The sequence below is a fragment of the Phragmites australis genome, chromosome 16 (genome assembly GCF_958298935.1).
Source record: "Phragmites australis chromosome 16, lpPhrAust1.1, whole genome shotgun sequence".
Taxonomy (NCBI): Eukaryota; Viridiplantae; Streptophyta; class Magnoliopsida; order Poales; family Poaceae; genus Phragmites; species Phragmites australis.
In genome coordinates, this window is record NC_084936.1 from 2,284,779 (window position 1) to 2,310,592 (window position 25,814).

General features: G+C 41.9%; 3 protein-coding genes across 4 annotated transcripts; all 3 read left to right on the top strand.

Moving 5' to 3' along the window:
• Positions 1 to 467: 467 nt before the first annotated feature.
• On the top strand, positions 468 to 6,802 carry LOC133895998 (receptor-like protein 38). The gene is given in 3 exon segments (XM_062336518.1): positions 468 to 1,319; positions 3,131 to 3,351; positions 5,219 to 6,802. Coding segments are annotated over 3 exon segments (2,547 nt in total). The 5' UTR covers positions 468 to 577.
• A 1,626-nt stretch (positions 6,803 to 8,428) lies between these two features.
• On the top strand, positions 8,429 to 10,102 carry LOC133895999 (polycomb group protein FIE2-like; the record flags this gene model as incomplete). Its single annotated transcript, XM_062336519.1, has 6 exons — positions 8,429 to 8,584; positions 8,804 to 8,879; positions 8,961 to 9,040; positions 9,145 to 9,216; positions 9,680 to 9,755; positions 10,020 to 10,102. Coding segments are annotated over 6 exons (543 nt in total), but the record flags the coding sequence as incomplete, so codon positions are not given.
• Positions 10,103 to 17,753: 7,651 nt separating this feature from the next.
• LOC133894933 (receptor-like protein 19) lies at positions 17,754 to 25,741 on the top strand. Of its 2 annotated transcripts, XM_062335128.1 has the most exons (3): positions 17,754 to 19,739; positions 21,691 to 21,906; positions 23,762 to 25,741. In XM_062335128.1, the coding sequence occupies exons 1-3, from the start codon at positions 17,822 to 17,824 to the stop codon at positions 25,411 to 25,413; spliced, it is 3,786 nt and encodes a 1,261-aa protein (XP_062191112.1). In that variant the 5' UTR covers positions 17,754 to 17,821; the 3' UTR covers positions 25,414 to 25,741. The 2 variants fall into 2 exon arrangements, with proteins under 2 accessions (XP_062191112.1, XP_062191113.1); XM_062335129.1 differs by lacking the exon at positions 21,691 to 21,906.
• Positions 25,742 to 25,814: the final 73 nt, after the last annotated feature.

Genomic DNA, 25,814 nt, shown 5'->3' on the forward strand with positions numbered 1-25,814 from the left:
TGCATGTGCCTCTTTGGAAGCCAGTCAGCTCATACTTCTGCTGGACTATGGCTTCCATCGGCTGTGCGTTACTACTCTACCTTGCACATCTCCACATACTACTCTCCACCTTCAGCACCCATGCTGATGCTGGTAACCTCAGTCACCTCCCTGTTCCTTTTCGGTGCCATCTAGGTCAAGCTAAGGCACTCCTCAAGCTGAAGAAGTCCTTCTCCTTCGTTGAATCTACCACCACGCTTCCGTCATGGCGAGATGGCACCGACTGCTGTCTCTGGGAGGGTGTTGGCTGCGACGCCTCCTCTGGTAATGTCACGGTGCTCGACCTCAACAATCGTGGCTTGTCCAGTAACGGCTTGGACCCAGCGGTCTTCAGCCTCGCATCCCTTCGACGCCTCGACCTTAGCATGAATGATTTCAGTCCAAACTGGAGCAACCCAGTATCACTGAGGCCAGACAACATCCCTGCTACTTTTAATCGAAAAATCTAAGGGTCCTAGATTTGTCCTATAATCAGGATCTCACGGGGCATTTGCCAAGTTTATCTAATTCTAATTCTCTAGAGACTTTGAGAATAGGCATGACCAACTTTTCGTATGCTAAACCTACATCTTCCAGCAATTTCCACTCATTGAAGGAGTTAAGTCTTGGCAGGAATAATTTAGTTTCCATGGATTTGCTCTCTTCATTCGGTAGGCTTGGGTCTCTATGCCAGCTGGAACTTTTTGTTGACTCAATAAGTGAGTTAGGATCAATTTTCTCTTGGATTCGAAACCACAAGAACTTGCAGAGCTTGGCACTCCTTGGATGCGACTTCTCTATGACAACACCTTCCTTAGTGAGCAGCTTCAAGACCTTGAGAAGTTTGACCATGTTTGACTGCTTCATACCCAGGCCAATACTTTCTGCAATTTGCAACCTCATGGACTTGCAAACACTGGAAATGAATGACTGCAGAACATACGGTTCAATGCCATCTTCTGTTGGCAACCTCACAAATTTGAGGAACATGCATATCATTGATTCTGCGTTTTCAGGGCCAATGCCGGTTGCAATTGGCAGCCTCACAAATTTGAGAAACATGTATATTATTGATTCTGGGTTTTCAGGGCCAATGCCGGCTGCAATTGGCAACCTCACTAACTTGAAAACAATGGAAATTCAAAGCGAGTTTTTTGGGACGATACCTTATGCAATCGGGCAGCTCAAAAAATTGACATGGTTAGATCTTGAAGGTTGCAAATTTTCTGGGAGCATACCAAGTTCAATTGTTAATTTGACTCAGCTAACCATACTGGATCTTTCAGATAATTCTCTCAATGGTAAGAATATACTCTGTCATTTCCTTTTCTTATCATATGCTTAGGCTTGTGTTTACTTATTAGAGCATTTTTATAGTACATCACTTAGCTTACCCCTTATGAGTTACACTAGTTACCGTACACGTGAAACTAACGTCAACACCAAAATAGTCTGGCTATTGCTAATTGTAAATTATGCATATCCAATGAGCTTTAGTTACACAACTCCGATGTGAGAGGCACTGGGAGGGTGGAGACATGCAGCTGGTCCATGGACCTGGTGTTGAAGAAACATGTGATGCGTGTGATGGTGTTTTTTTTTTTCATATTTTGACCCTTTGTGAAAACATGCAGCTGGTCCACAGATGATGGCGCGGATGTTGACCGTGTTCGCGCTATCATAGCTAGTGTGAACACAGCCAACATCCACGCCATCGGCCATGGCGCGAACCTTAAGGTCAAAACTGGGAATGGTTTTGATGGGTTTTGGTGACACCACTCCGCGTCTATGGCACGGAACCCGGGGGTAAACTGGAAATAGTTTTACCGTTGGTTTATTTTCAAAAATAGTTTTCGAAAAGGGTTAAAATATGAAAAAACACACCATGTGATACAAATGATGGGTGATACATGCAACTACAAGAGGAGCGTCGTAGGTTATCATAACAAAGTGTCTTCCTGTTCATCAGGGGTAGTATTAGGACTATAAATGTGCAAATTAGAACATTGCATAGATTTTTTTTCCATAAAAAGCAATTAAGGCATTTCATCTCATCCAGGCATGCAACAGGTTTATGGATAGTATTTAGACAAAAAGGCATGCAAATTAAAAGTTACTGGCATCAATCAAAGGTTACATGAATCGGAACTGCATGATCATGCTAGCTAATAGAAGAGTGAGATGAGATGCGTCATATAGAGGTGTGGACAAGAGTGAAACGTTGCTATTTTTTATTGACTAGAAACTACCATATTTTTTGGAAAAACAAAATCCATTTAACTCACTTGAAGTATCATGTTTGTACATTCAACGCCCTTTAGTTTTTTTTTTTGTCCATTTAACCCTTTTATTTTCTAAAACCGGATCACTTTTTTCACAAGGCCAATTTTGAGAGTAGTTTTTCCGTTGTGGTATCCATGACACCCGGTTTTGCCATGATGGCAGTATACATCACCATGGCTCCCTCTGCTCCTTTTTCATTGAGCAAAATGCATGATGCACAACCATAGCGCAAAAATCTTTCTCAAAATCCCAACACTCAGTGACGTGAACTCCCATCATGTGTCAAAGGCTGACTTGGACTGCCATGGTGACAAAACCAGTCATAAAACTAGCCTACAGGGTGAAGTGGTGATACAATTTTAACAATTTTTTTCTTGGAACCAAAGGGCAACACCCCATGTCCATTTTATTAAAATGAAGCCAATGTGCGTTGCCAAGAAAACTGTTCAGCCAAATGTATACCGATTTTGCAACTTGCTTTCCCATTGTAGAAGCAGAAAGAAGAAGCTATTATGCAGGAGTAGCCATCCAACGACCTCGATGGCTTCTTCTTGGCCATGACCCACCCAGGAGAGAGGCAGGGAGGGAGGAAGGGTTAATGTCTCATTTCAATATGTCATTTCTGCTAAAATAAAATTAAAAAAATGGCAAACAAGTAATGGAGTTGGATGGAGTAGTGAAACAAAGCAATCTTTCAGTGGAACTAAAGTGCATGAGATTTTTCTGGCGGCATATAACTAATCGTCTTGGTCAAAAATAAAATAACTAAACATGGGATTTTTAGAAGAGGAGACACCTTCTAACTAAATGTTTTCTATTGCCATTGCAGGGGAAATTCCATCATCTATTTTCACTCTTCCAGTATTACGTGACCTGGATCTTTTTTGGAACCAGCTTTCTGGCCCTATAGGAGAGTTTGACAAGGCACCTTCACAGTTGGAGTCTGTGGACTTGAGCTCAAATGAATTCTCAAGTCCTATTCCCAAGGCATTCTTTCAACTAACAAGCTTGAAGCATGTGGACCTTAGCTGGAACAACTTGACAGGTTTTGTAGACCTTACCTCGTTTTGGAGATTAATTAGCCTTACCTATTTGCATCGTTCCAACAATAAGTAGCATGTCATGGATGTAGAAGGTTGCATGTCATGGTGCGGCAGTTGAAGTTCAGACAAATCCACCATAGCAAAACTGCACCTTTGCCTAACACATAGTTTAGCAGGAAAACAACACCAAAACTAGCTATTACATCAAACATCCTTCCAAAGATGTTGCGTTGCCAAGAAAACTGTTTAGCCAAATGCATATCGATATTTCAACTTGCTTTCCCATTGTAGAAGTAGAAAGAAGAAGATATTACACAGGAGTAGCCATCCAGTGACCTCGCTGGCTTCTTCTAGGCCGTGACCCACCCAGGGTTCACAAATTCGGTTGCAGGTCGGAAATCACTCGGCGGCAATTTCACGATTTTCACGAATATCGGAAAATGCAGTTGAAATTCAGCGAGAATTCGGCCGAATTCAACCGGTCAAATTGGTTTGACTGAGGCAAAATCCGGTCAAATCGACTATTTGGTAACCGATCGAATTCAATTGAAAACCGACCGTATTTCCCGCATTTCATTTGTGGTTGAAAACCGCTTGAATTCAATCAAAAACCTTTAGGTTTTATTGAATTTCAGTAAAGTTCAAGAAAAACCAAAAAATTAGCTCAACCTTGTAACATCGATAATTAATTCATCTGAGCTTCAAATCAAGTGAAATAAATTTTGTTGATTTTGTTATAACATGAACTACATGATAGAAGTATTTATACTCCTGAAAAAGTTATATATGGTCTGTGAGAAAATTTATTTTTTAAACCTAGTTAAATGCATAGTTAATTATTTGCTAAACCAAAAATCATGAGATGCGTCATATAGAGGTGTGGACAAGAGTGAAACGTTGCTATTTTTTATTGACTAGAAACTACCATATTTTTTGGAAAAACAAAATCCATTTAACTCACTTGAAGTATCATGTTTGTACATTCAACGCCCTTTAGTTTTTTTTTTGTCCATTTAACCCTTTTATTTTCTAAAACCGGATCACTTTTTTCACAAGGCCAATTTTGAGAGTAGTTTTTCCGTTGTGGTATCCACGACACCCGGTTTTGCCATGATGGCAGTATACATCACCATGGCTCCCTCTGCTCCTTTTTCATTGAGCAAAATGCATGATGCACAACCATAGCGCAAAAATCTTTCTCAAAATCCCAACACTCAGTGACGTGAACTCCCATCATGTGTCAAAGGCTGACTTGGACTGCCATGGTGACAAAACCAGTCATAAAACTAGCCTACAGGGTGAAGTGGTGATACAATTTTAACAATTTTTTTCTTGGAACCAAAGGGCAACACCCCATGTCCATTTTATTAAAATGAAGCCAATGTGCGTTGCCAAGAAAACTGTTTAGCCAAATGTATACTGATTTTGCAACTTGCTTTCCCATTGTAGAAGCAGAAAGAAGAAGCTATTATGCAGGAGTAGCCATCCAACGACCTCGATGGCTTCTTCTTGGCCATGACCCACCCAGGAGAGAGGCAGGGAGGGAGGAAGGGTTAATGTCTCATTTCAATATGTCATTTCTGCTTAAAATAAAATTAAAAAAATGGCAAACAAGTAATGGAGTTGGATGGAGTAGTGAAACAAAGCAATCTTTCAGTGGAACTAAAGTGCATGAGATTCTTCTGGCGGCATATAACTAATCGTCTTGGTTAAAAATAAAATAACTAAACATGGGATTTTTAGAAGAGGAGACACCTTCTAACTAAATGTTTTCAACTGACCTTGCAGGGGAAATTTCATCATCTATTTTCACTCTTCCAGTATTACATAGCCTGTGTCTTTCTGGGAACCAGCTTTCTGGCCCTATACGATAGTTTGACAAGGCACCCTTACAGTTGGAGTATGTGGACTTGAGCAAAAATGAATCCTCAGGTCCTATTCCGAAGGCATTCTTTCAACTAACAAGCTTGCAGTATGTGGACCTTAGCTCGAACAACTTGAGAGGTTTGGTGGACCTTACCTCGGTTTGGAGATTAAGTAGCCTTACCTTTTTGAATCTCTCACATAACATGCTCACTGGTATTCAATTTACTTCAGATGTTCTCCCTTCTACTTCACTAGCCAGTCTTGATCTTAGTTTCAATAGACTTGGGGGGCGAATCCCTATGCCAAACTCATCAATAGGATTCTTGGATTATTCAAACAACAGATTTTCTTCTGTTCTTCCAAACTGGGCTTTCTATCTTAATTCCACCATGTATCTCAGCATGTCCAAAAATAGTTTAAATGGGCATATACCTACTTCAATTTGCAATTCCATGCTGGATATCCTTGACCTCTCACATAACAACTTTAGTGGCCCGATTCCATCTTGTCTGATAGAAAATGGTTTGTTGAAGGTTTTGAACTTGAGGGAGAATCACTTTGAAGGGACGTTGCCTTCCAATATTACAACCAGATGTGCTTTACAGACGATAGATCTACATGGTAATAAGATTGCAGGGCAGATTCCCAGGGGACTTTCTAACTGCTCGCAATTGGAGGTTCTGGACCTTGGAGGCAACCAAATAGCTGACACTTTCCCATCTTGGTTGAGGGGGCTTTCCAATCTTTATGTGCTAGTCCTGAGATCCAACCAATTCTATGGCGCCATAAGTGATATTGTTAGGGATAACAGATCTGAGAAATGTTTTCCGAGCTTGCAAATTATCGATCTTGCCTCAAACAATTTCTCTGGGAATTTGAGATCGCAATGGTTCGAGCGGTTAGAAGCGATGGTGTCAAAGTTCAATAGTTCAGGAGAAATTATCTCTGCTCTAAATCTCACAATCCCTAATGAATTCTATCAAGATTCTATTGAGATCACATACAAGGGGTCTGATATGTTGTTTGAAAGGATCTTGACTACCCTAACAGCAATTGACTTCTCAAACAATAGGTTGGAGGGTACCATTCCCCAATCAATTGGACGACTTGTATCACTACGCATACTGAACATGTCACACAACGCCTTCACGGGAAAAATTCCAGCCCAACTTGGCAGCATAACTGATTTGGAGTCACTAGACCTATCCTGCAACCAACTCTCAGGGGAGATTCCACAAGAGCTAACTGATCTCACCTTTCTTGCCTCCCTGAACTTGTCAAACAACCGCTTGGTGGGAAAGATACCGCAATCGCATCAGTTCTCTACATTCGATAGCAATTCATTTGACGGGAATGCAGGACTATGCGGACCGCCACTATCTAAATTACCTTGTGGCGCTTCGCCTTATACTCCAATTGTGCCAGACGTAGACAAGTCCTCTCATCATGTTGATGTGGTCTTGTTTCTCTTCATCGGGCTGGGCTTCGGTGTCGGATTTGCAGCTGCTATTGTGCTGAAATGGGATCGGATCGGAAGACGGTTTATTGCAACTGCAAGAGCTTTGCTAACTTGATCGCCGATGGGAAGGTGAGAGTCTGTTTCTGAATCCAAGCATTATGCTTTCCTGGAATCTAAGGTAGCAGTGATGAGGTACTCAGGTGTAGGGCGCTATACCTTCAAGATGTATTTATAAGCCTTTTCCATAGCCGTTACTTAAGTATTGTACTTATAGCAGGTTAATTTTCAGTTGTGCTTTCATGCATCTGGCATTACACAATATCTGTACTACTAGGCAGCAGCGGAGGCGCTCTATGTTGTCGTGCGTCTGCTGTTCATTGTAAGCTACCATGTCAATGCTACTGTTAGTAGCATTGATAGTGAAATGAATGGAGTCTTGGTGCTTGGCAAGACATCAAAACATTAGTAAGGCACTGCCCGTAAAGGTTGCAGATTTGAATCCGCGTCCTGCTGTTTCTTTCGATGTGCTAGCGAGGATTTGATTTAATTCGATTTGCAGTGTGAAAGCCTCCCTTCCAATTTGGTTTCCAGAAAAGGATTAAGCGCTAACCCCCTATTTAATCCGTGCACTTAAACCCTCAAATTCTGAAGCGCGTTCATGGCGAAGCTGGGCCCGGGTGTGAGGCGGCGGAGGGGTCGCTCGTGCCCAGCCGGAAGCGGCCAGCACACCGGGAGTACAAGCTCTACTTCATGGATGCCCGCTACTACGACATCTTCGCCACCGATGGTGGAATTTCCTGTACATTTGATGAAAAGCTGCGACTTTTGATATAAAAAAAAGGATCATTGGGGAAAGGATAGTTCGGAATCAGATACTAGTACTAGTGCTTTGATTATAAGATAATCTTTTAATGCCCCTTAAGATGAAAAGATGCTACTTTCACCCTGCTCATGTTGAGAAATCGCCTCTCTTGCCTCTTGATCCTGCAGGTGACAACTTACCGCTGCCTTGAGAATGGTAGTTTTGCTCTTCTACAAGCATACATTGACGAGGATGTAAGAAAGACAATGCCCAATGTCTGTGGTTGCTAATGTAACTTTGATAATGTGCTTACTCCAATGCTGGTGATGCCTATGTATCTCAGAAGGATGATGAGTCATTCTACACTCTAAGCTGGGCTCGCGATCATGTTGATGGCTCATCGCTGTTGGTGGCATCAGGAAGCAGTGGTATCATTCGGGTCATCAACTGTGCTACCGAGAAGTTAGCTAAGGTCTAGTACCCCCAGGCTTGTCTATGTTCCTATTGCAAAGTTGAACGAAGTGTCATTTGCATAAATCAGTGCATCATTTGCTTCATAAATGCCGGTTTATCTGTGTTGTCCATTCCAGAAAGTCATTTGAAAATTGCACTAATTAGGGAATGGTCTTTTTGCTATGTATCAATACCATTAGCAAACTATAACTTTTGTCCACAGAAGATTGTAGGTGTTGAATACTTCAGTAACTATACTACAGTGAAGTCATGTATAACCTGGTGGATGTACTTTTGTGATTTGTAGTCAGGGCCTTAGGGGACTGGGCTTGCCACTAAATTTCCATCTAAACTATGAATCAGGGGCGTGTAGTGAGTGTCTTATTTCTTTTTACAAAATTATGGGAGCTTTGTTGGCCATGGTGATTCAATAAACGAGTTAAGAACTCAAGCGCTGAAACCTTCGCTCATCATTTCTGCAAGCAAGTTTGGTAAATAACCTGTTCTGATCCTGGACGTACAAAATTATTTTTGTGTTCTGACGCTGTTTCGCTCGGCATTGAATTGGATGAATCTGTTAGGCTATGGAATGTCCATAGAGGGATCTGCATCTTGATTTTTGCTGGAGCAGGAGGTCACCGGAATGAAGTTTTGAGTGTTGTAAGTAGCTCCTGCCTCCTACTTGGCATTGTTTAAGAATATTATTCATTTGAAAGTGCCCTGAAGATACTTCTCATCCAGATTCTGATGTTACCATTTCTTATTCAGCAGTCCAATTTTTAGTTCATATCAGGGTTATAATAAGATCTTGGCTCCACAATGACTGATACTTCTTTCATGCTTCTGTTAAATACTGTTCAATTATTTTTATGGTTGCAGGACTTCCACCCTAGTGATATTAATCGTTTTGCAAGTTGTGGCATGGACCATACTGTGAAAATCTGGTCGATGAAAGGTTAGAAAACTACTTCAAGGTAGTTTCATGTTTACATTCTCGTGCTGCATATCACTGACAGAGTTGTCGATGTTGTCACAGAATTTTGGCCATATGTTGACAAATCATATTCATGGATTGACCTTCCATCCAAGTTTCCAACAAAATATGTACAGTTTCCGGTATGCTAAGCATATATCAGTCATCTTTAAATCCATTCTTTTGCAAACTACTGGTGGCTAATTAATTCTCATGGTATGATACTAACCTGTTTCTTTGTTTTCAGGTCTTGATTGCTGCAGTACACTCTAACTATGTTGATTGTACTAGGTGGCTTGCTGACTTCATCCTGTCAAAGGTGAAATTCCTCATTCTTTAGAAGGATACTAATTGCACAGTACAGTGCTCAGAATGTGTGCATATTATTGGTTCGAAATACCGGACTGTACCTGGAACTATATTATCGTACTGTACAAACGTGCAGTCTTTTTAGTCAGTAGATTAGTCTTACAACCTAACCTCTTTACTTGAGGCTAATTTTGGTTACTGACTGAATGATGAGCGCATCTGATCTGTGCTAACTTGGATTTGCACAGTGTTGACAATGAAATTGTGCTTTGGGAACCAAAAACAAAAGAACAAAGTCCTGGCGAGGTCATATAGTGTAACCTTTCTAGAATTGTAGACCTTAACCCATTTAGTATCATACTTATCTACAGTTCTAAACTAGTTCCAGTGATGTTTTTAATTTCTCAATACCCCTGCCCATGCTAAATGTATTTCTCTGAAGTAATATGGTTTTCTCTTTCCTTATTCTTCAGAAGTACCCTGTGCCAGAGTGTGACATCTGGTTTATCAAATTTTCACGTGATTTTCACTTCAATCAATTGGCAATAGGTAATATGTAATACCGGAACTGTTTTCTGACATCCTTTTTGTGTAAGACTACTATTGTACTTTGTAAATTCCATGCACCACAAGTTGCCAAAGATGTCGGCAATACTTATATGGATGACTGATTTTCATAGAAAATTTACCATTAACTATTACTTTGTCCCAGTTTATGTTGTGAAAAATTGAATCCATATACGTTTGATTATATTTAGAGTTTTTTTAAAAAAATAGTAGGATGCGCTAATAATCATCCGCTTTTTTAAACAGGCAACCGTGAAGGTAAAAGTCTATGTCTGGGAAGTACAGTCCAGCCCACCTGTTATAACTCAGATGCACACAACCCAAAGTAGAAAACAATAAAAAAAAAAGTCCATTACATAGAAGGCACTCTCTGAGAACATTGAAGCTGAAAAGAGGGAAATTAAGGCGGTGGGTTCGAAATCCGAAACCTAAAGCCCCAACCGTGCCGTGTAAAGAGCACCCTAACTACCTGTTCTAGTCGCATATATGCCGCTGTTACCATCTCTCGAGATTCTGGCTGCTGGAGTATAGACTAAGTACGGAGCTAGTGCATACATGTATAGATTACCTGCAAAGGAGCATAAATTTTTCTCATTTAAATGCCATATCACTTCTGCATAGCCATAGTGACCAATACAAAGCCACTGCTCCAAACAGTATATGAGCTCTCAATTGTTTACTAAGGCCACGGAACCAGTTTCCTATCATATGAGTTACGCTACGGGCGAGTAAAAGTTTGAAGCCATCTAGATGATGAACCGTGTGAAACGGACAAATCGACAATCAAAGAAGAGGTGCTTAATTGTCTCATTTTTTAAGCAAAAGTAACGCTTCTGACTACCTTACCATTTTCTCTTTATCAAATTATCCTTGATTAGGAGTACTCCTTGGCAGAGGTACCAAAGGAAGATTTTAATTTTTGTGGGCAATTTCAGTTTCCACATTTGTTTGTTTATATTTGGTGTGTCAATGTGTTTTAGTGCGCGATATAAGGAATTTTCCGAGATGACCATTTTGGTTCAAATTTCAATTGATTTCATCCCGCTCTTCTGTAATATTGATATTGTTAATCCTCTCAAGGAGATTCTTTCAGGCTATCAACTTTGGGCCCATTAAGTTCTGTCGGAATGGAACATTCAGCGGTGATGACTGTAGAACTTGTGCAATGGTTTTCTATTTATGGCGGACTATATTATACAGACTGGGATATTGGCCACAGAGCGGCGAGTTCCCTAACCACGTGTCCTCCCAGAATATGGTTTGTGTGCCATCTTTGATGGTGAAGGTACTGAAGTGAAAAAGGTGTTGTTTGATCCTCATCAGTCCGGCCCAAAAATATGAATCCCCTGGATTCCATTGGACCCGAGATATTGTCTTTGACCCCAAATATTTATTTTTTAATAATTCCTGCCATATTCCTTCTTCATTGAGGAGTTTGAATAACCATTTACAGAGGAGAGATATTGTCATGGGCCATGGCCCATTAGGACCAGTCTGCCCAAAAGCCCGCTCACGGGTACTGTTTGCATGCACAAATAGTACCAAGCGTACTGTAGTGGCTGCCAAGTCCATGCCATTTCTTTGCCATTAAGTAGATTAGGGTTTTCATTACTTTTCAAATTATAATAGATTACTTAGGGGTCAAGTTAGCCTCTCTATAAAAAGAAAGGTAAACCATCAATAAAGAGATAAGCAAAAATTAGAACAAAAATTCTTCTTCTTGCCATCCAAGTGCCTGGCGACTGGCCAACCCTCGCTTTCTCTCTCTCACGCCGTCGCCTCCTTGCGCCCAAACCCTAGCTGCTACTCACCATAGCCACCAGTGACCTCTATGGTCGACATCCCCCTCCTCTCCTCTCTCCAATAAACAACCACTATTACATCTGGTATCAGAGCTCACTCTGATATCATGGATTTCGTCGGAGGGATTGATCCTGTAGTCAACTCAAGATCTACATGTCACAGATGTGATCGCGAAGGACTGCATTGACCTCGACAACGACAACCGCAACGTTGTTCCTCAAGTGAACAACACTCATGGTACTGTTCATCGACATTGTTCCGTCTGTGAACAGTACCTATGGTGCTCCGATTTCCTCCCATCTTCATACCCCACTCGTCTCTGATACTGTGCCATCATGGGCTAATCTGTGTCAGCAACTTGAGGAATACCACCAAGAATACCGACAATGGTTTGCTGATTTATTCGCCACCCTCAACGGCCCAAGGGATCCAAAGGAGGCGCCTAAGCTTTCTTCCCCCTTACCGCGCCAACCGCCAGCCTCAGATGCCTATACCAACAAGGATGATCTGCAGCATGGTAACTGCGCTGCCTCGATGGATGCTTTCTTCATGCCACCGCCTGTCACCACACTGTCAATCATTGATGCATCTTCAGCTGCTTCACCGCCAACAACCGTCATCCTGCCAGATGCCATCGTCCCGTCATCAGAAGCTTCATCGGAGGTCATGACCAAGGCTTCTCAGTGACCATCGGCAGATGAACACTCCTACAACATCGCCTACACGTCGAATAGCGGCATTCCCTCTACGACGATCTTCCACCCTATCTCGACGCTAGGCGGTGCTGCCCATGTCTCCCTAGGTGTGCCCGACGATGAATCCTCCGCCAGCATCGACGCTGTCCTTCATGACTTCGCCAGCCCCACCACCATGTCGCCTTCCGGGTTGCTTCTTCCAGCCTCTTCTTCCACCTCACCGCAAGGCGGACAGTTCCATGTGGATTCCACTACACACAGTGTGAACAGTACCAATGATATTGTTCATCAGGAGTTGACCGGCTTCCCCGACCTTCAAGTGCCATGCGCCAACGACATCTTCTCCGACACACATGGCGTCGTCTCATGTTCTGCAGAATCTACGGAGAATGTGACTGGAGACTTCCTTTCCGTAGCCCACAATGTTCAGGAGGAACACACGGCCGCTACACAGGATTTTGCAGTGTCTACGGTTTCTGGAGTCCCTCACCGAGGCTTATGGCACTTCAATAGCCGCAGACACTCGTTCGCTATCCACAACTGACCTGGACTTCACGCTCAGGGCAAGAGGCCCCAAGGCGTTTGATGCCACTGAACCACCGCCGATCTGCAAGTCCTTCGGTGGGAAACCTTTGAGCTCGACACCAAACGACCCTACAGCGACGCTGATCCGACGATGACTTTCGTACCCAGTGGCGTGGACCGGCTGCCTGATCTGACCTCCTCAACCCCAAGTGGCTGGGTCAATTCTCGAGTTGCCCCCTATATCACTTCGATAGGGACCACTTGCCTCTATGCCCTCAGGTTCACCGTCCCATACGCCATCATTCGCATCCTTCTACAATGGCTATGTCCGGTACCCCTCCCCGACTACCTTGCCTTCAATGGCGAGAGAAGGATCTAAGGTCACAACTGTCTCCATGTTCCACGACACCACCACTTCTACTTTAACAATGGCGGAGTGACCACGAACCACCCCAACAGCACCAGATGTCCCCCAGACGTGCTTTTTTTATAGCCTGAACAACATGTGTCCTTCGTGTTGGGTCGATCAACTGTCCTCTTCTACTGCAATCGACAAAGATCAATGAGCGCACCCATCCAGTTGTCAACAACTTCATCTTCGGGCGTTCTACACCGACAACGGTTGCTCGACCTTCATTGCATCCAACAGCCATCAGCATTCAGGAGGAACGTATGTCCGCCCTTCCTGTCCACATCATCTCCAACAAGGCTGTCCACATCGTCGCACAACATGCTTCGGAGACTGTTGTTCCACTAGCGGCCTTGGCTACATCCATTGTGTCGCCAACCGCCCAAGTCTAGATGATCACCACCACACCATCCCTCTTCAGGACCTTCGCCGCTCTTGCGATGGTCCTCATCGCCTACCTGCTTGCCTCGTTTACATGGTAACCATGAGGATCATATGTCGCGTGCATGATCTTCAATTCCCCTGCCCAACATGTGACGGACTAATAATGCATGACAGATATCAACATCCAGAAGGAACACATTAATTCTGTCTTGCAGGAATCTTCTAATGGGCACGACAAGGATGCATGTGGATACAAGGGAGTACTACACTGCAATCATCTTCAAGGGATTCTACGACATCTCCAAGGATCTCGTCACTATAATCCATGTCTTCTCTGAGCTCATCGCCAAGTATCTCTTCTTCGTCAACATCAATGGTGCAACAATGATATACAGACTCCTTCGATTCAAGGCCACTGTCGTCATCAACACAAGGCAAATGGAGTTCTTGATCAACCATCTCCAACACTGCCTCATCATGCTAGAAAGCCGCATGGGAGCAGAACTCGTTCTTCAACATGGGGCTTCCTCGGACTTCAACCTTGACCTCCACCTTGCAGCATGTGGAGCTCTCCCCAATTAGCAGCTCGAGGACGAACTACAAGTGAGGGAGGGGGGGGAGATGTCATGGGACATGGTCCAATCCATGGCCCATTAGGACCGGCCGACCCAAAAGCCCGCTCACGGATACTGAGTACCACATGTACTGTAGTGGTTGTCGGGTCCATGCCGTTTCTTTGCTATTAAGTAGATTAGGATTTTTTATTACTTTTCAAATTGTAATAGATTACTTAGGAGCTATGTTAGTATATCTCTATATAAAGAGAGACAAACTATCAATAAAGAGATAAAAAAGAATTAGAAGTGAAACCCTTCTTCTTGCCGTCCAGATGTTTAGAGCCTAACTGACCCTCGCCTTCTCTCTCACGCCGCCACCCACTATAGCCACCGACAACCTCCATGGTCGTCATCCCCCTCCTCTCTTCCCTCCAATAAATAACCACCATTACAGACGTCGAGGTCTTGAATCCCTAAGCCGCCTTGGTTTTACTCTGTACTGGTTAGCCTTGTCATTGGTCAAAACCGCAACCTGGTTGTTCCAAAGTCGGAACGGTTGATTAATTGAATGTTGAAATGTCAGGATGTTGGCTGTGTTATGCTCTGAATGTTGTAAGTTAAGATGTTCCCTCAATTGTTAGGTGCTGTGGACAAAATTGAGTGGATCTTAATTAGTTGGAACTTTTGAGATCATTATCATCTGTTTGTCATTTATCCTGCATCAGTGAAGCCTTTGCCTGCCTGATTTCTGGTCTTGGCATCCTCATGTCATCAAAATGAAATGCCATCCTCATGTCTACAGGAAATTAGAGCGTGCTGCTCTTTTTTCGCGGTTTATTGCTTTGCACCATCAGGCAGGAAAGTCATAGTCGTAACCATAACCATATAGTAAAAATAAACAAATCAAATCAAACCTGGTGTGATCTTTGGAAGGTGGTTGAGTATCGGAGGTGAATAATTTTGCTACGGAACATTCTAAACGAGCAGTGCCATGCCCTCCCGGTCACTGTTGGGCTGCGGGCCGGCGCCCGACATCCTCCCCGTCCACATCGCCCGCCACGCCACCACTCCGCGTCTGGTCTTGGCTGGTCGATTCTTGGCATCGTCGCGGAGCCGCTCGTGGTGATGGAGGAGGAGTCAGTCCGGCTACACCATGAAGCGCGCCACAGCCACGAACAAAATCGGGGGATTTTGAGCATCTAGGAGCACAAGAAGAGGTACCGATTTGATAATGCTTTTTTTAATAATGGAATAAAATTCTGGCATCTGCACCGAGCATGCACAAAGCCAAAATCATTATTACAGTTATTCTGCGAAATAAATGTGTGCTTAGAAAAGAAAATAAAATAACAAACTACAAGGTAGTTGAAACCGATCTGATACTGCTAATAACCACGATTTTGGATCCAATCTTAGCTGCTGCTGTGTGCACTTTGGCTCGATCTCCTGCCTTCTTATTTTGTTCTTTTTGCTAATTGTTCTTTTCGCTAATCCGATCTATAAGTCATGTTGTGGCGATCCTCTCTACAGTAATAGGACCTTGGTGTCGCTTCATGCTCCAACCAAAGAAAGACATAATTTTTTTTAGAAATTTTACGGTGGTCTCCAAGTAATTTGGGTTATCCATTTTTAGATCGGATGGTCTATATCGATTAGAATACTCTTTATCATCCAGATGTAGTATATGGAGTATGTGAGAGTATAAGAGCATTTTTGGAAAAAAAGAAATGGCATGGAAGTAATATTGTGCAACATGAGACACGAATGATTATACCCAACTTGTCGTCACCCCCGCCGCTCGCGCGCTCCTCCGTAGCTCACGCGCGCCTCCGCCGTCTCACGCGCATCTCCGCCCTCATGCGCACCGCCGCCTCTCTAGCGTGCTGCAGCCTGCTATCGCGAGCGTCTCCGCAGCTCTCGTGTGATTGAGGAACCGAGTATTCGTGGATTACATAAAAAAATTATAGTGCCCTTCAATAGTATGATAGGTAAATATTAATAATACTGTGATAATTACTAAAATGCTCAATCATATGGACGGTAGTATTAAGTCTATAATATCTCCTACCTATAGGTAGTATGTACGGAGCACCGTAAAAACTCTTTTTTTTAATAATGGAAGGGCACTAACAAGAGGGGGAAAAAACCAACATGAGCTTGATGTTTTTCTCTTCGGACCTTATCCCAATCCCCAAACGGATACGGATTCCATCGAGATATTCTTCAATATGTTCCACCGTGACTTGCTAAGTCTTGATAGTTGGATTTGCAATTAGAGTCGATCACTAATAAGTACATGGTAGAAAGATAGGAACAGCCATTGACGAAAGGTCAATCAAAGATTCAGGAGTCGCAGTTAGCTAGGTACAGCCCCTGGCATACGCTGATACTGCCAACCTGCCTGCCAATTCCAATTGACTAGAAACCTTTTTGCCTACCAATTCCAACTTGCATGATCGACGTGTTTTCATCGTTTGGGCTTTACTGCTCTTCATTTCACACGATATGATTAACAAGTCCCTTTCTTTTGTTATCGAATCTCTCCTTAATTTCTTGATCCACCACTACTGTATGTCTGTCTGCATTCTTACTCATACTTGCATGATCGACGTGTTTGCAGGAGCAAATTAAAGACTTGGAAGAAGACTACTGGACCAAAACTGGAGCTAGCACACTATGTATCACATCCATCACTACAGTAATTGCTAGACAATGCACTACCATCATATTCATATATGCGCCTGTGCCTCTTTCAAAGCCTATCAGTTATACTTCCGTCGGACTATGGCTTCCATCGTTTGGGCTTTACTGCTCTTCCTTGCACAGCTCCTCCCACTACTTGCCTAACACCACGGCAAGACTGCGCCTTTGCCTAACACAAAGTTTATCACGAAAATAACTCCACAACTAGCTATTACATCGAACATCCACTATGTGAAAAAAACTTAAAAAGTGATAAGTCATAATCGTCATAGGCACCCTGAACGCATCACTGATGACTAGTTATAAGTGATGGGTAAAAATTCGTCACCAATAAAATCATTATTGACGGGATAAAACTTAACCCGTTACTTATTAAGGTTATAAGTGTGTGACCCGTCACTTATGACTGATTTACGTTTTTCGTGTTTTTTATAGAAAAAATCAAAAAAAAATTCACCCGAACCATACCAACACATGCCTATCACCACTGACCACGGGTCACTTCTATTTTTTCAGCACTATTTTTAGTCTTTGCGTCAAGCGGGAATCGAACCCGCCACTTCCCCTCGCGCGCGCTACTACCTCAGCTATTGCGTGTTTGTGATGGACATCATATATTTTATATTTCTATCTTTTTTGTTGAAGGTCATAAGTGATGGGTCATAAGTGATGGATCATAATAGTGACCCGTCACACTAATGACTGATTTTTTTTATTTTACATATAAAATTTGTATTAATATTTACATATAAAATATGATAGGTGATAGCAGGACTTCCAATTACCGGATCACTATTATGTAGTAGTGGATGACAAACTCTTTCTTTCCTTAATGTCTTGATCCATCGCTATTTTTTGTCTGTATCTTACTCTTACTTGCTTGACGTGTTTGCAGGAGCAAAGGCTTGGAATTTTCATATTCAGACCATCAACTTAATTCATGGAAGAAGACTTGACCGAAACTGGTGGACTATGGCTATATATGTGCATGTGCCTCTTTGGAAGCCAGTCAGCTCATACTTCTGCTGGACTATGGCTTCCATCGGCTGTGCGTTACTACTCTACCTTGCACATCTCCACATACTACTCTCCACCTTCAGCACCCATGCTGATGCTGGTAACCTCAGTCACCTCCCTGTTCCTTTTCGGTGCCATCTAGGTCAAGCTAAGGCACTCCTCAAGCTGAAGAAGTCCTTCTCCTTCGTTGAATCTACCACCACGCTTCCGTCATGGCGAGATGGCACCGACTGCTGTCTCTGGGAGGGTGTTGGCTGCGACGCCTCCTCTGGTAATGTCACGGTGCTCGACCTCAACAATCGTGGCTTGTCCAGTAACGGCTTGGACCCAGCGGTCTTCAGCCTCGCATCCCTTCGACGCCTCGACCTTAGCATGAATGATTTCAGTCCAAACTGGAGCAACCCAGTATCACTGAGGCCAGACAACATCCCTGCTACTGGATTTGAGAGGTTCCCTTTGCTAACCCACCTAAATCTTTCCAATTCGGGCTTTTCTGGCCAGATACCTGTTGGCATCAGTAAACTGGTGAACCTTCTCTCCTTGGATCTTTCCAGTTCCTTTGATTATGAGTACAATGGTATGCCCACTTCGAACTACATTGACACTTTTAGCTATTTGTTGGAAGCCAATTTTGATACCCTAGTGGCAAACCTCAGCAATCTAAGAGAGCTCTACCTTGACGGAGTGGATTTGTCTCCTAGTGGAGAAGAGTGGTGCATATCTCTTGCTACATCTGTTCCTCGTCTTCACGTACTTAGCTTGGGCTTTTGCAACCTGAGCGGTCCTATTCATAAATCCCTCTCAAGACTCCATTCTCTCGCTGTGATCAACCTCCAAGGAAACAATGCTCTAACTGCCGGTCCATTTCCAGAGTTCTTCATGGATTTTCCCAATTTAACCGTGCTTCAACTTTCTGATACTAATCTTGAGGGGTGGTTTCCCTCCAGGTCCTTTCAATCGAAAAATCTAAGGGTCCTCGATTTGTCCTATAATGAGGATCTCGGAGGGCATTTGCCAAGTTTATCTAATTCTAATTCTCTAGAGACTTTGAGAATAGGCCTGACAACCTTTTCGTATGCTAAACCTACATCTTCCAGCAATTTCCACTCATTGAAGGAGTTAAGTCTTGGCGGGAATAATTTAGATTCCATGGATTTGCTCTCTTCATTCGGTAGGCTTGGGTCTCTATGCCAGCTGGAATTTATTGTTGACTCAATAAGTGAGTTAGGATCAATTGTCTCTTGGATTCGAAACCACAAGAACTTGCAGAGCTTGGCACTCCTTGGACGCGACTTCTATGTGACAACACCTTCCTTAGTGAGCAGCTTCAAGACCTTGAGAAGTTTGACCGTGGTTGACTGCATCATACCCAGGCCAATACTTTCTGCAATTGTCAACCTCATGGACTTGCAAACACTGGAAATGATTGACTGCACGTCATACGGTTCAATGCCATCTTCTGTTGGCAACCTCACAAATTTGAGGAACATGAATATCATAGGTTGTGAGTTTTCAGGGCCAATGTCGGCTGCAATTGGCAACCTCACAAATTTGAGGAACATGCATATCCTTGATTCTGCGTTTTCAGGGCCAATGCCGGCTGCAATTGGCAGCCTCACAAAATTGAGAAACATGTATATTATTGATTCTTACTTTTCAGGGCCAATGCCGGCTGCAATTGGCAACCTCACTAACTTGAAAACCATGGCAATTCATAGTGAGTTTTTTGGGACGATACCTTATGCAATCGGGCAGCTCAAAAAATTGACATGGTTAGATCTTGAAGGCTGCAACTTTTCTGGGAGCATACCAAGTTCAATTGTTAATTTGACTCAGCTAACCATACTGGATCTTTCACATAATTCTCTCAATGGTAAGAATATACTCTGTCATTTCCTTTTCTTATCAAATGCTTAGGCTTGTGTTTACTTATTAGAGCATTTTTATAGTACATCACTTACCCCTTATGAGTTACACTAGTTACCGTACATGTGAAACTAACGTCAACACCAAAATAGTCTGGCTGTTGCTAATTGTAAATTATGTATATCCAATGAGCTTTAGTTACACAACTCCGATGTGAGAGGCACTGGGAGGGTGGAGACATGCAGCTGGTCCATGGACCTGGTGTTGAAGAAACATGTGATGCGTGTGATGGTGTTTTTTTTTTCATATTTTGACCTTTTGTGAAAACTATTTCTAAAAAGAAATCAGCGGCAAAACTATTTTCAGTTTTGACCTTCAGGATCCGTGCCACGGATGATGGTGTGGATGTTGACCGTGTTCACGCCATCATGCCTGGTGTGAACACAGCCAGCATCCACACCATCGGCCGTGGCGCAAACCTCAAGGTCAAAACTAGGAATGGTTTTTATGGGTTTTGGCGACGCCACTCCGCGTCTATGGCGCGGAACCCGGGGGTAAACTGGAAATAATTTTACCATTGGTTCATTTTCAAAAATAGTTTTTGAAAAGGGTTAAAATATGAAAAAACACACCATGTGATGCAAATGATGGGTGATACATGCAACTACAAGAGTAGCGTCGTAGGTTATCATAACAAAGTGTCTTCCTGTTCATCAGGGGTAGTATTAGGACTATAAATGTGCAAATTAGAACATTGCATAGTTTTTTTTTTTCCATAAAAAGCAATTAAGGCATTTCATCTCATCCAGGCATGCAACAGGTTTATGGATAGTATTTAGACAAAAAGGCATGCAAATTAAAAGTTACTGGCATCAATCAAAGGTTACATGAATCGGAACTGCATGATCATGCTAGCTAATAGATGAGTGAGATGAGATGCGTCATATAGAGGTGTGGACAAGAGTGAAACGTTGCTATTTTTTATTGACTAGAAACTACCATATTTTTTTGGAAAAACAAAATCCATTTAACTCACTTGAAGTATCATGTTTGTACATTCAACGCCCTTTAGTTTTTTTTGTCCATTTAACCCTTTTATTTTCTAAAACCGGATCACTTTTTTCACAAGGCCAGTTTTGAGAGTAGTTTTTCCGTTGTGGTATCCATGACACCCGGTTTTGCCATGATGGCAGTATACATCACCATGGCTCCCTCTGCTCCTTTTTCATTGAGCAAAATGCATGACGCACAACCCTAGCGCAAAAATCTTTCTCAAAATCCCAACACTCAGTGACGTGAACTCCCATCATGTGTCAAAGGCTGACTTGGACTGCCATGGTGACAAAACCAGTCACAAAACTAGCCTACAGGGTGAAGTAGTGATACAATTTTAACAATTTTTTTCTTGGAACCAAAGGGCAACACCCCATGTCCATTTTATTAAAATGAAGCCAATGTGCGTTGCCAAGAAAACTGTTCAGCCAAATGCAAACCAATTTTGCAACTTGCTTTCCCATCGTAGAAGCAGAAAGAAGAAGCTATTATGCAGGAGTAGCCATCCATCGACCTCGATGGCTTCTTCTTGGCCATGACCCACCCAGGAGAGAGGCAGGGAGGGAGGAAGGGTTAATGTCTCATTTCAATATGTCATTTTTGCTAAAATAAAATTTAAAAAAATGGCAAACAAGTAATGGAGTTGGATGGAGTAGTGAAACAAAGCAATCTTTCAGTGGAACTAAAGTGCATAAGATTCTTCTAGCGGCATATAACTAATAGTCTTGGTCAAAAATAAAATAACTAAACATGGGATTTTTTTATGGTACAATACCATTTTTTTTCCTCAAAAAAATAGACAATTTATTCATGTTCTCAACAAAATGGAAAGTATCATTTTTCGAATCAAATTTTAGTAGAAGAGGAGACACCTTCTAACTAAATGTTTTCTATTGCCATTGCAGGGGAAATTCCATCATCTATTTTCACTCTTCCAGTATTACGCAACCTGGATCTTTCTTGGAACCAGCTTTCCGGCCGTATACGAGAGTTTGACAAGGCACATTCACAGTTGGAGTCTGTGGACTTGAGCACAAATGAATTCTCAGGTCCTATTCCCAAGGCATTCTTTCAACTAACAAGCTTGAAGCATGTGGACCTTAGCTCGAACAACTTGAGAGGTTTGGTGGACCTTACCTCATTTTGGAGATTAAGTAGCCTTACCTATTTGCATCTTTCCAACAATAAGTTGCATGTCATGGATGCAGAAGGTTGCATGTCATGGTGCGGCAGTTGAAGTTCAGACAAATCCACTGTAGCAAAACTGCACCTTTGCCTAACACATAGTTTAGCAGGAAAACAACACCAAAACTAGCTATTACATCGAACATCCTTCCAAAGATGTTGCGTTGCCAAGAAAACTGTTCAGCCAAATGCAAACCGATATTTCAACTTGCTTTCCCATTGTAGAAGCAAAAAGAAGAAGATATTACGCAGGAGTAGCCATCCAGCGACCTCGCTAGCTTCTTCTTGGCCGTGACCCACCCAGGGTTCACAAATTCAGTTGCAGGTCGGAAATCGCTCGTTGGCAATTTCACGGTTTTCCCGAATATTGGAAAATGCAGTTGAAATTCAGCGAGAATTCGGCCGAATTCAACCGGTCAAACTGGTTTGACTGAGGCAAAATCCGGTCAAATCGACTATTTGGTAACCGACCGAATTCAATTGAAAACTGACCGTATTTCCCGCATTTCATTTGTGGTTGAAAACCTCTCGATTTCCTAAAAAACCGCTTGAATTCAATCAAAAATCTTTAGGTTTTATGGAATTTCAGTAAAGTTCAAGAAAAACCAAAAAATTAGCTTAACCTTGTAACATCGATAATTAATTCATCTGTTCTTCAAATCAAGTGAAACAAATTTTGTTGATTTCGTGAGAAAGTTGTATATGGTCTGTGAGAAAATTTATTTTTTAAACCTAGTTAAATGCATAGTTAATTATTTGCTAAACCAAAAATCATGAAACCAATTTTTTAGTCTTGTTACATGATCCTCTATCTTCTAAAAATACATGAAATCATGAAATAGTTATTGTAACGTGCAAGATTGAGTAAATGTGTTGCAAATAGATTAATTCATAACTAATCCATCACACCTCCAAAATTAGTGAAACCCCTTTTATTAGTTTACTTATACAATACTTTGTGTAGGAAAAATAATGGTAGACATGAAAAAGTTAATTACAGTGCTTTTTTCTAACATGTTCATTTAATGCTTGTGAACTTTGTAAAAATCATGGAGAAATTAATAAAACTCTAAATGAAGTGAAACTAATTTTATAGACCCTCTTAAAGTACACCCTACACACAAAAAATATGTGTTTGTATGTTAATGTTTTTCTTAATGTGAGTTAATAAATGAGCTGCACTGTTTTAAAGCACGCCTTTTCTTTTTTTCCAAACTTCCTCTCCATGAAATACGATGCAAATGACATTATTTTTGAAAAAAAAATCATAAAGGGTCTTAGAACTATCTCTAGTATTTTTAGAATTTTTTGTGATTTTTTTATTTTTTTGAATTCAAATTAAAAAACCTATCGAATTCATAATTCCACACAGACCAAATTGACCGGTTTTTGGGGTTTTTGACCGATTTTTGTCAAATTTATGAACCCTGGACCCACAAGGAGAGAGGGAGGGAGGAAGGGTTAATATCACATTTCAATATGTCATTGCTGCTAAAATAAAATAAAATAATGGCAAACAAGTAATGGAGTTGGATGGAGTAGTGAAACAAAGCAATCTTTCAGTGGAACTAAAGTGCATGAGATTCTTCTTGTGGTATATAACTAATCGTCTTGGTCAAAAATAAAGTAACTAACATGGGATTTTTTGATGGTACAATACCAATTTTTCCTCAGAAAAATAGATAATTTATTATTCATGTTCTGAACAAAATGGAAAGTATCATTTTTCGAATCAAATTTTAATAGAAGAGGAGACACCTTCTAACTAAATGTTTTCTACTGACCTTGCAGGGGAAATTCCATCATCTATTTTCACTCTTCCAGTATTACGTAGCCTGTGTCTTTCTGGGAACCAGCTTTCTGGTCCTATACGAGAGTTTGACAAGGCACCTTCACAGTTGGAGTCTGTGGACTTGAGCAAAAATAAATTCTCAGGTCCTATTCCCAAGACATTCTTTCAACTAACAAGCTTGAAGCATGTGGACTTTAGCTCGAACAACTTGAGAGGTTTGGTGGACTTTACCTCGTTTTGGAGATTAAGTAGCCTTACCTATTTGAATCTCTCACATAACATGCTCACTGGTATTCAACTTACTTCAGATGTTCTCCCTTCTACTTCACTAGTCAGTCTTGATCTTAGTTTCAATAGACTTGGGGGGCGGATCCCTATGCCAAACTCATCAGTAGAATTCTTGGATTATTCAAACAACAGATTTTCTTCTGTTCTTCCAAACTGGGCTTTCTATCTTAGTTACACCAGGTATCTCATCATGTCCAAAAATAGTATAAATGGGCATATACCTACTTCATTTTGCAATTCAATGCTGGTTATCCTTGACCTATCACATAACAACTTTAGTGGCTCGGTTCCATCTTGTCTGATAGAAAATGGTCAGTTGCGGGTTTTAAACTTGAGGGAGAATCACTTTGAAGGGATGTTGCCTTCCAATATTACAACCCGATGTGCTTTACATACGATAGATCTACATGGCAATAAGATTGAAGGGCAGATTCCCAGGGGACTTTCTAACTGCTCGCAATTGGAGGTTCTGGACCTTGGAGGCAACCAAATAGCTGACACTTTCCCATCTTGGCTGATGGGGCTTTCCAATCTTTATGTGCTAGTCCTGAGATCCAACCAATTTTATGGCGCCATAAGTGATATTGTTGGGGATAACAGATCTGAGGAATGTTTCTCGAGCTTGCAAATTATCGATCTTGCCTCAAACAATTTCTCTGGGAATTTGAGATCCCAATGGTTCGAGCGGTTAGAAATGATGATTTTCAAGATCAATAGTCAAGGAGAAATTATCTCTGCTCTAAATGTCTCAACCCCTAATGGATTCTATCAAGATTCTATTGAGATCACATACAAGGGGTCTTATATGTTGTTTGAAAGGACCTTGACTACCCTAACAGCAATTGACTTCTCAAACAATAGATTGGAGGGTACCCTTCCTGAATCAATTGGAAGACTTGTATCACTACGCGTGCTAAACATGTCACACAACGCCTTCACGGGAAAAATTCCAGCCCAACTTGGCAGCATGACTGATTTGGAGTCACTAGACCTATCCTGCAACCAACTCTCACGGGAGATTCCACAAGAGCTAACTAATCTCACCTTTCTTGCCTCCCTGAACTTGTCAAACAACCGCTTGGTGGGAAAGATACCGCAATCGCGTCAGTTCTCTACATTCGATAGCAATTCATTTGACGGGAATGCAGGACTATGCGGACCGCCACTATCTAAATTACCTTGTGGTGCTTTGCCTTATACTCCAATTGTGCCAGACGTAGACAACTCCTCTCATCATGTTGATGTGGTCTTGTTTCTCTTCATCGGGCTGGGCTTTGGTGTCGGATTTGCAGCTGCTATTGTGCTGAAATGGGGTCGGATCGGAAGATGGTTTATTGCAACTGCAAGAGCTTTGCTAACTTGATCGCCGATGGGAAGATGAGAGTCTATTTCCGAATCCAAGCATTATGCTTTCCTCTAAGGTAGCTGTGATGAGGTGCCCAGGTGTAGTGCACTATCAACTTCTAGATGTATTTATTATAAGCCTCTTCCATACCTGTTACTTAAGTATTGTACTTATAGCAGATTAATCTTCAGGTGTACATTAAGTGTGGAGTGCTTTCATGCATCTGGCATTACACAATATATGTACTACTAGGCAGCAGCGGAGGCGCTCTATGTTGTCGTGCGTCCAATGTTCATTGTAACCTACCTGTTCGATGCTACTGTTAGTAGCATGGTATTGTTTGATTGTGAAATGATTTGAGTCTTGATTTTTTTTTGGAATACGGGGAGACCCATTTTCCATTATGTAATAATGGAATC

Bases quoted from the DNA above. Each gene is read 5' to 3' on its own strand.
- LOC133894933 (XM_062335128.1), top strand. From the start codon at position 17,822: ATGGCTATATATGTGCATGTGCCTCTTTGGAAGCCAGTCAGCTCATAC. The intron at 19,740-21,690 runs GTAAGAATATAC...TTGCCATTGCAG, and splicing joins TTCACATAATTCTCTCAATG to GGGAAATTCCATCATCTATT. The intron at 21,907-23,761 runs GTTTGGTGGACC...CTGACCTTGCAG, and splicing joins TAGCTCGAACAACTTGAGAG to GGGAAATTCCATCATCTATT.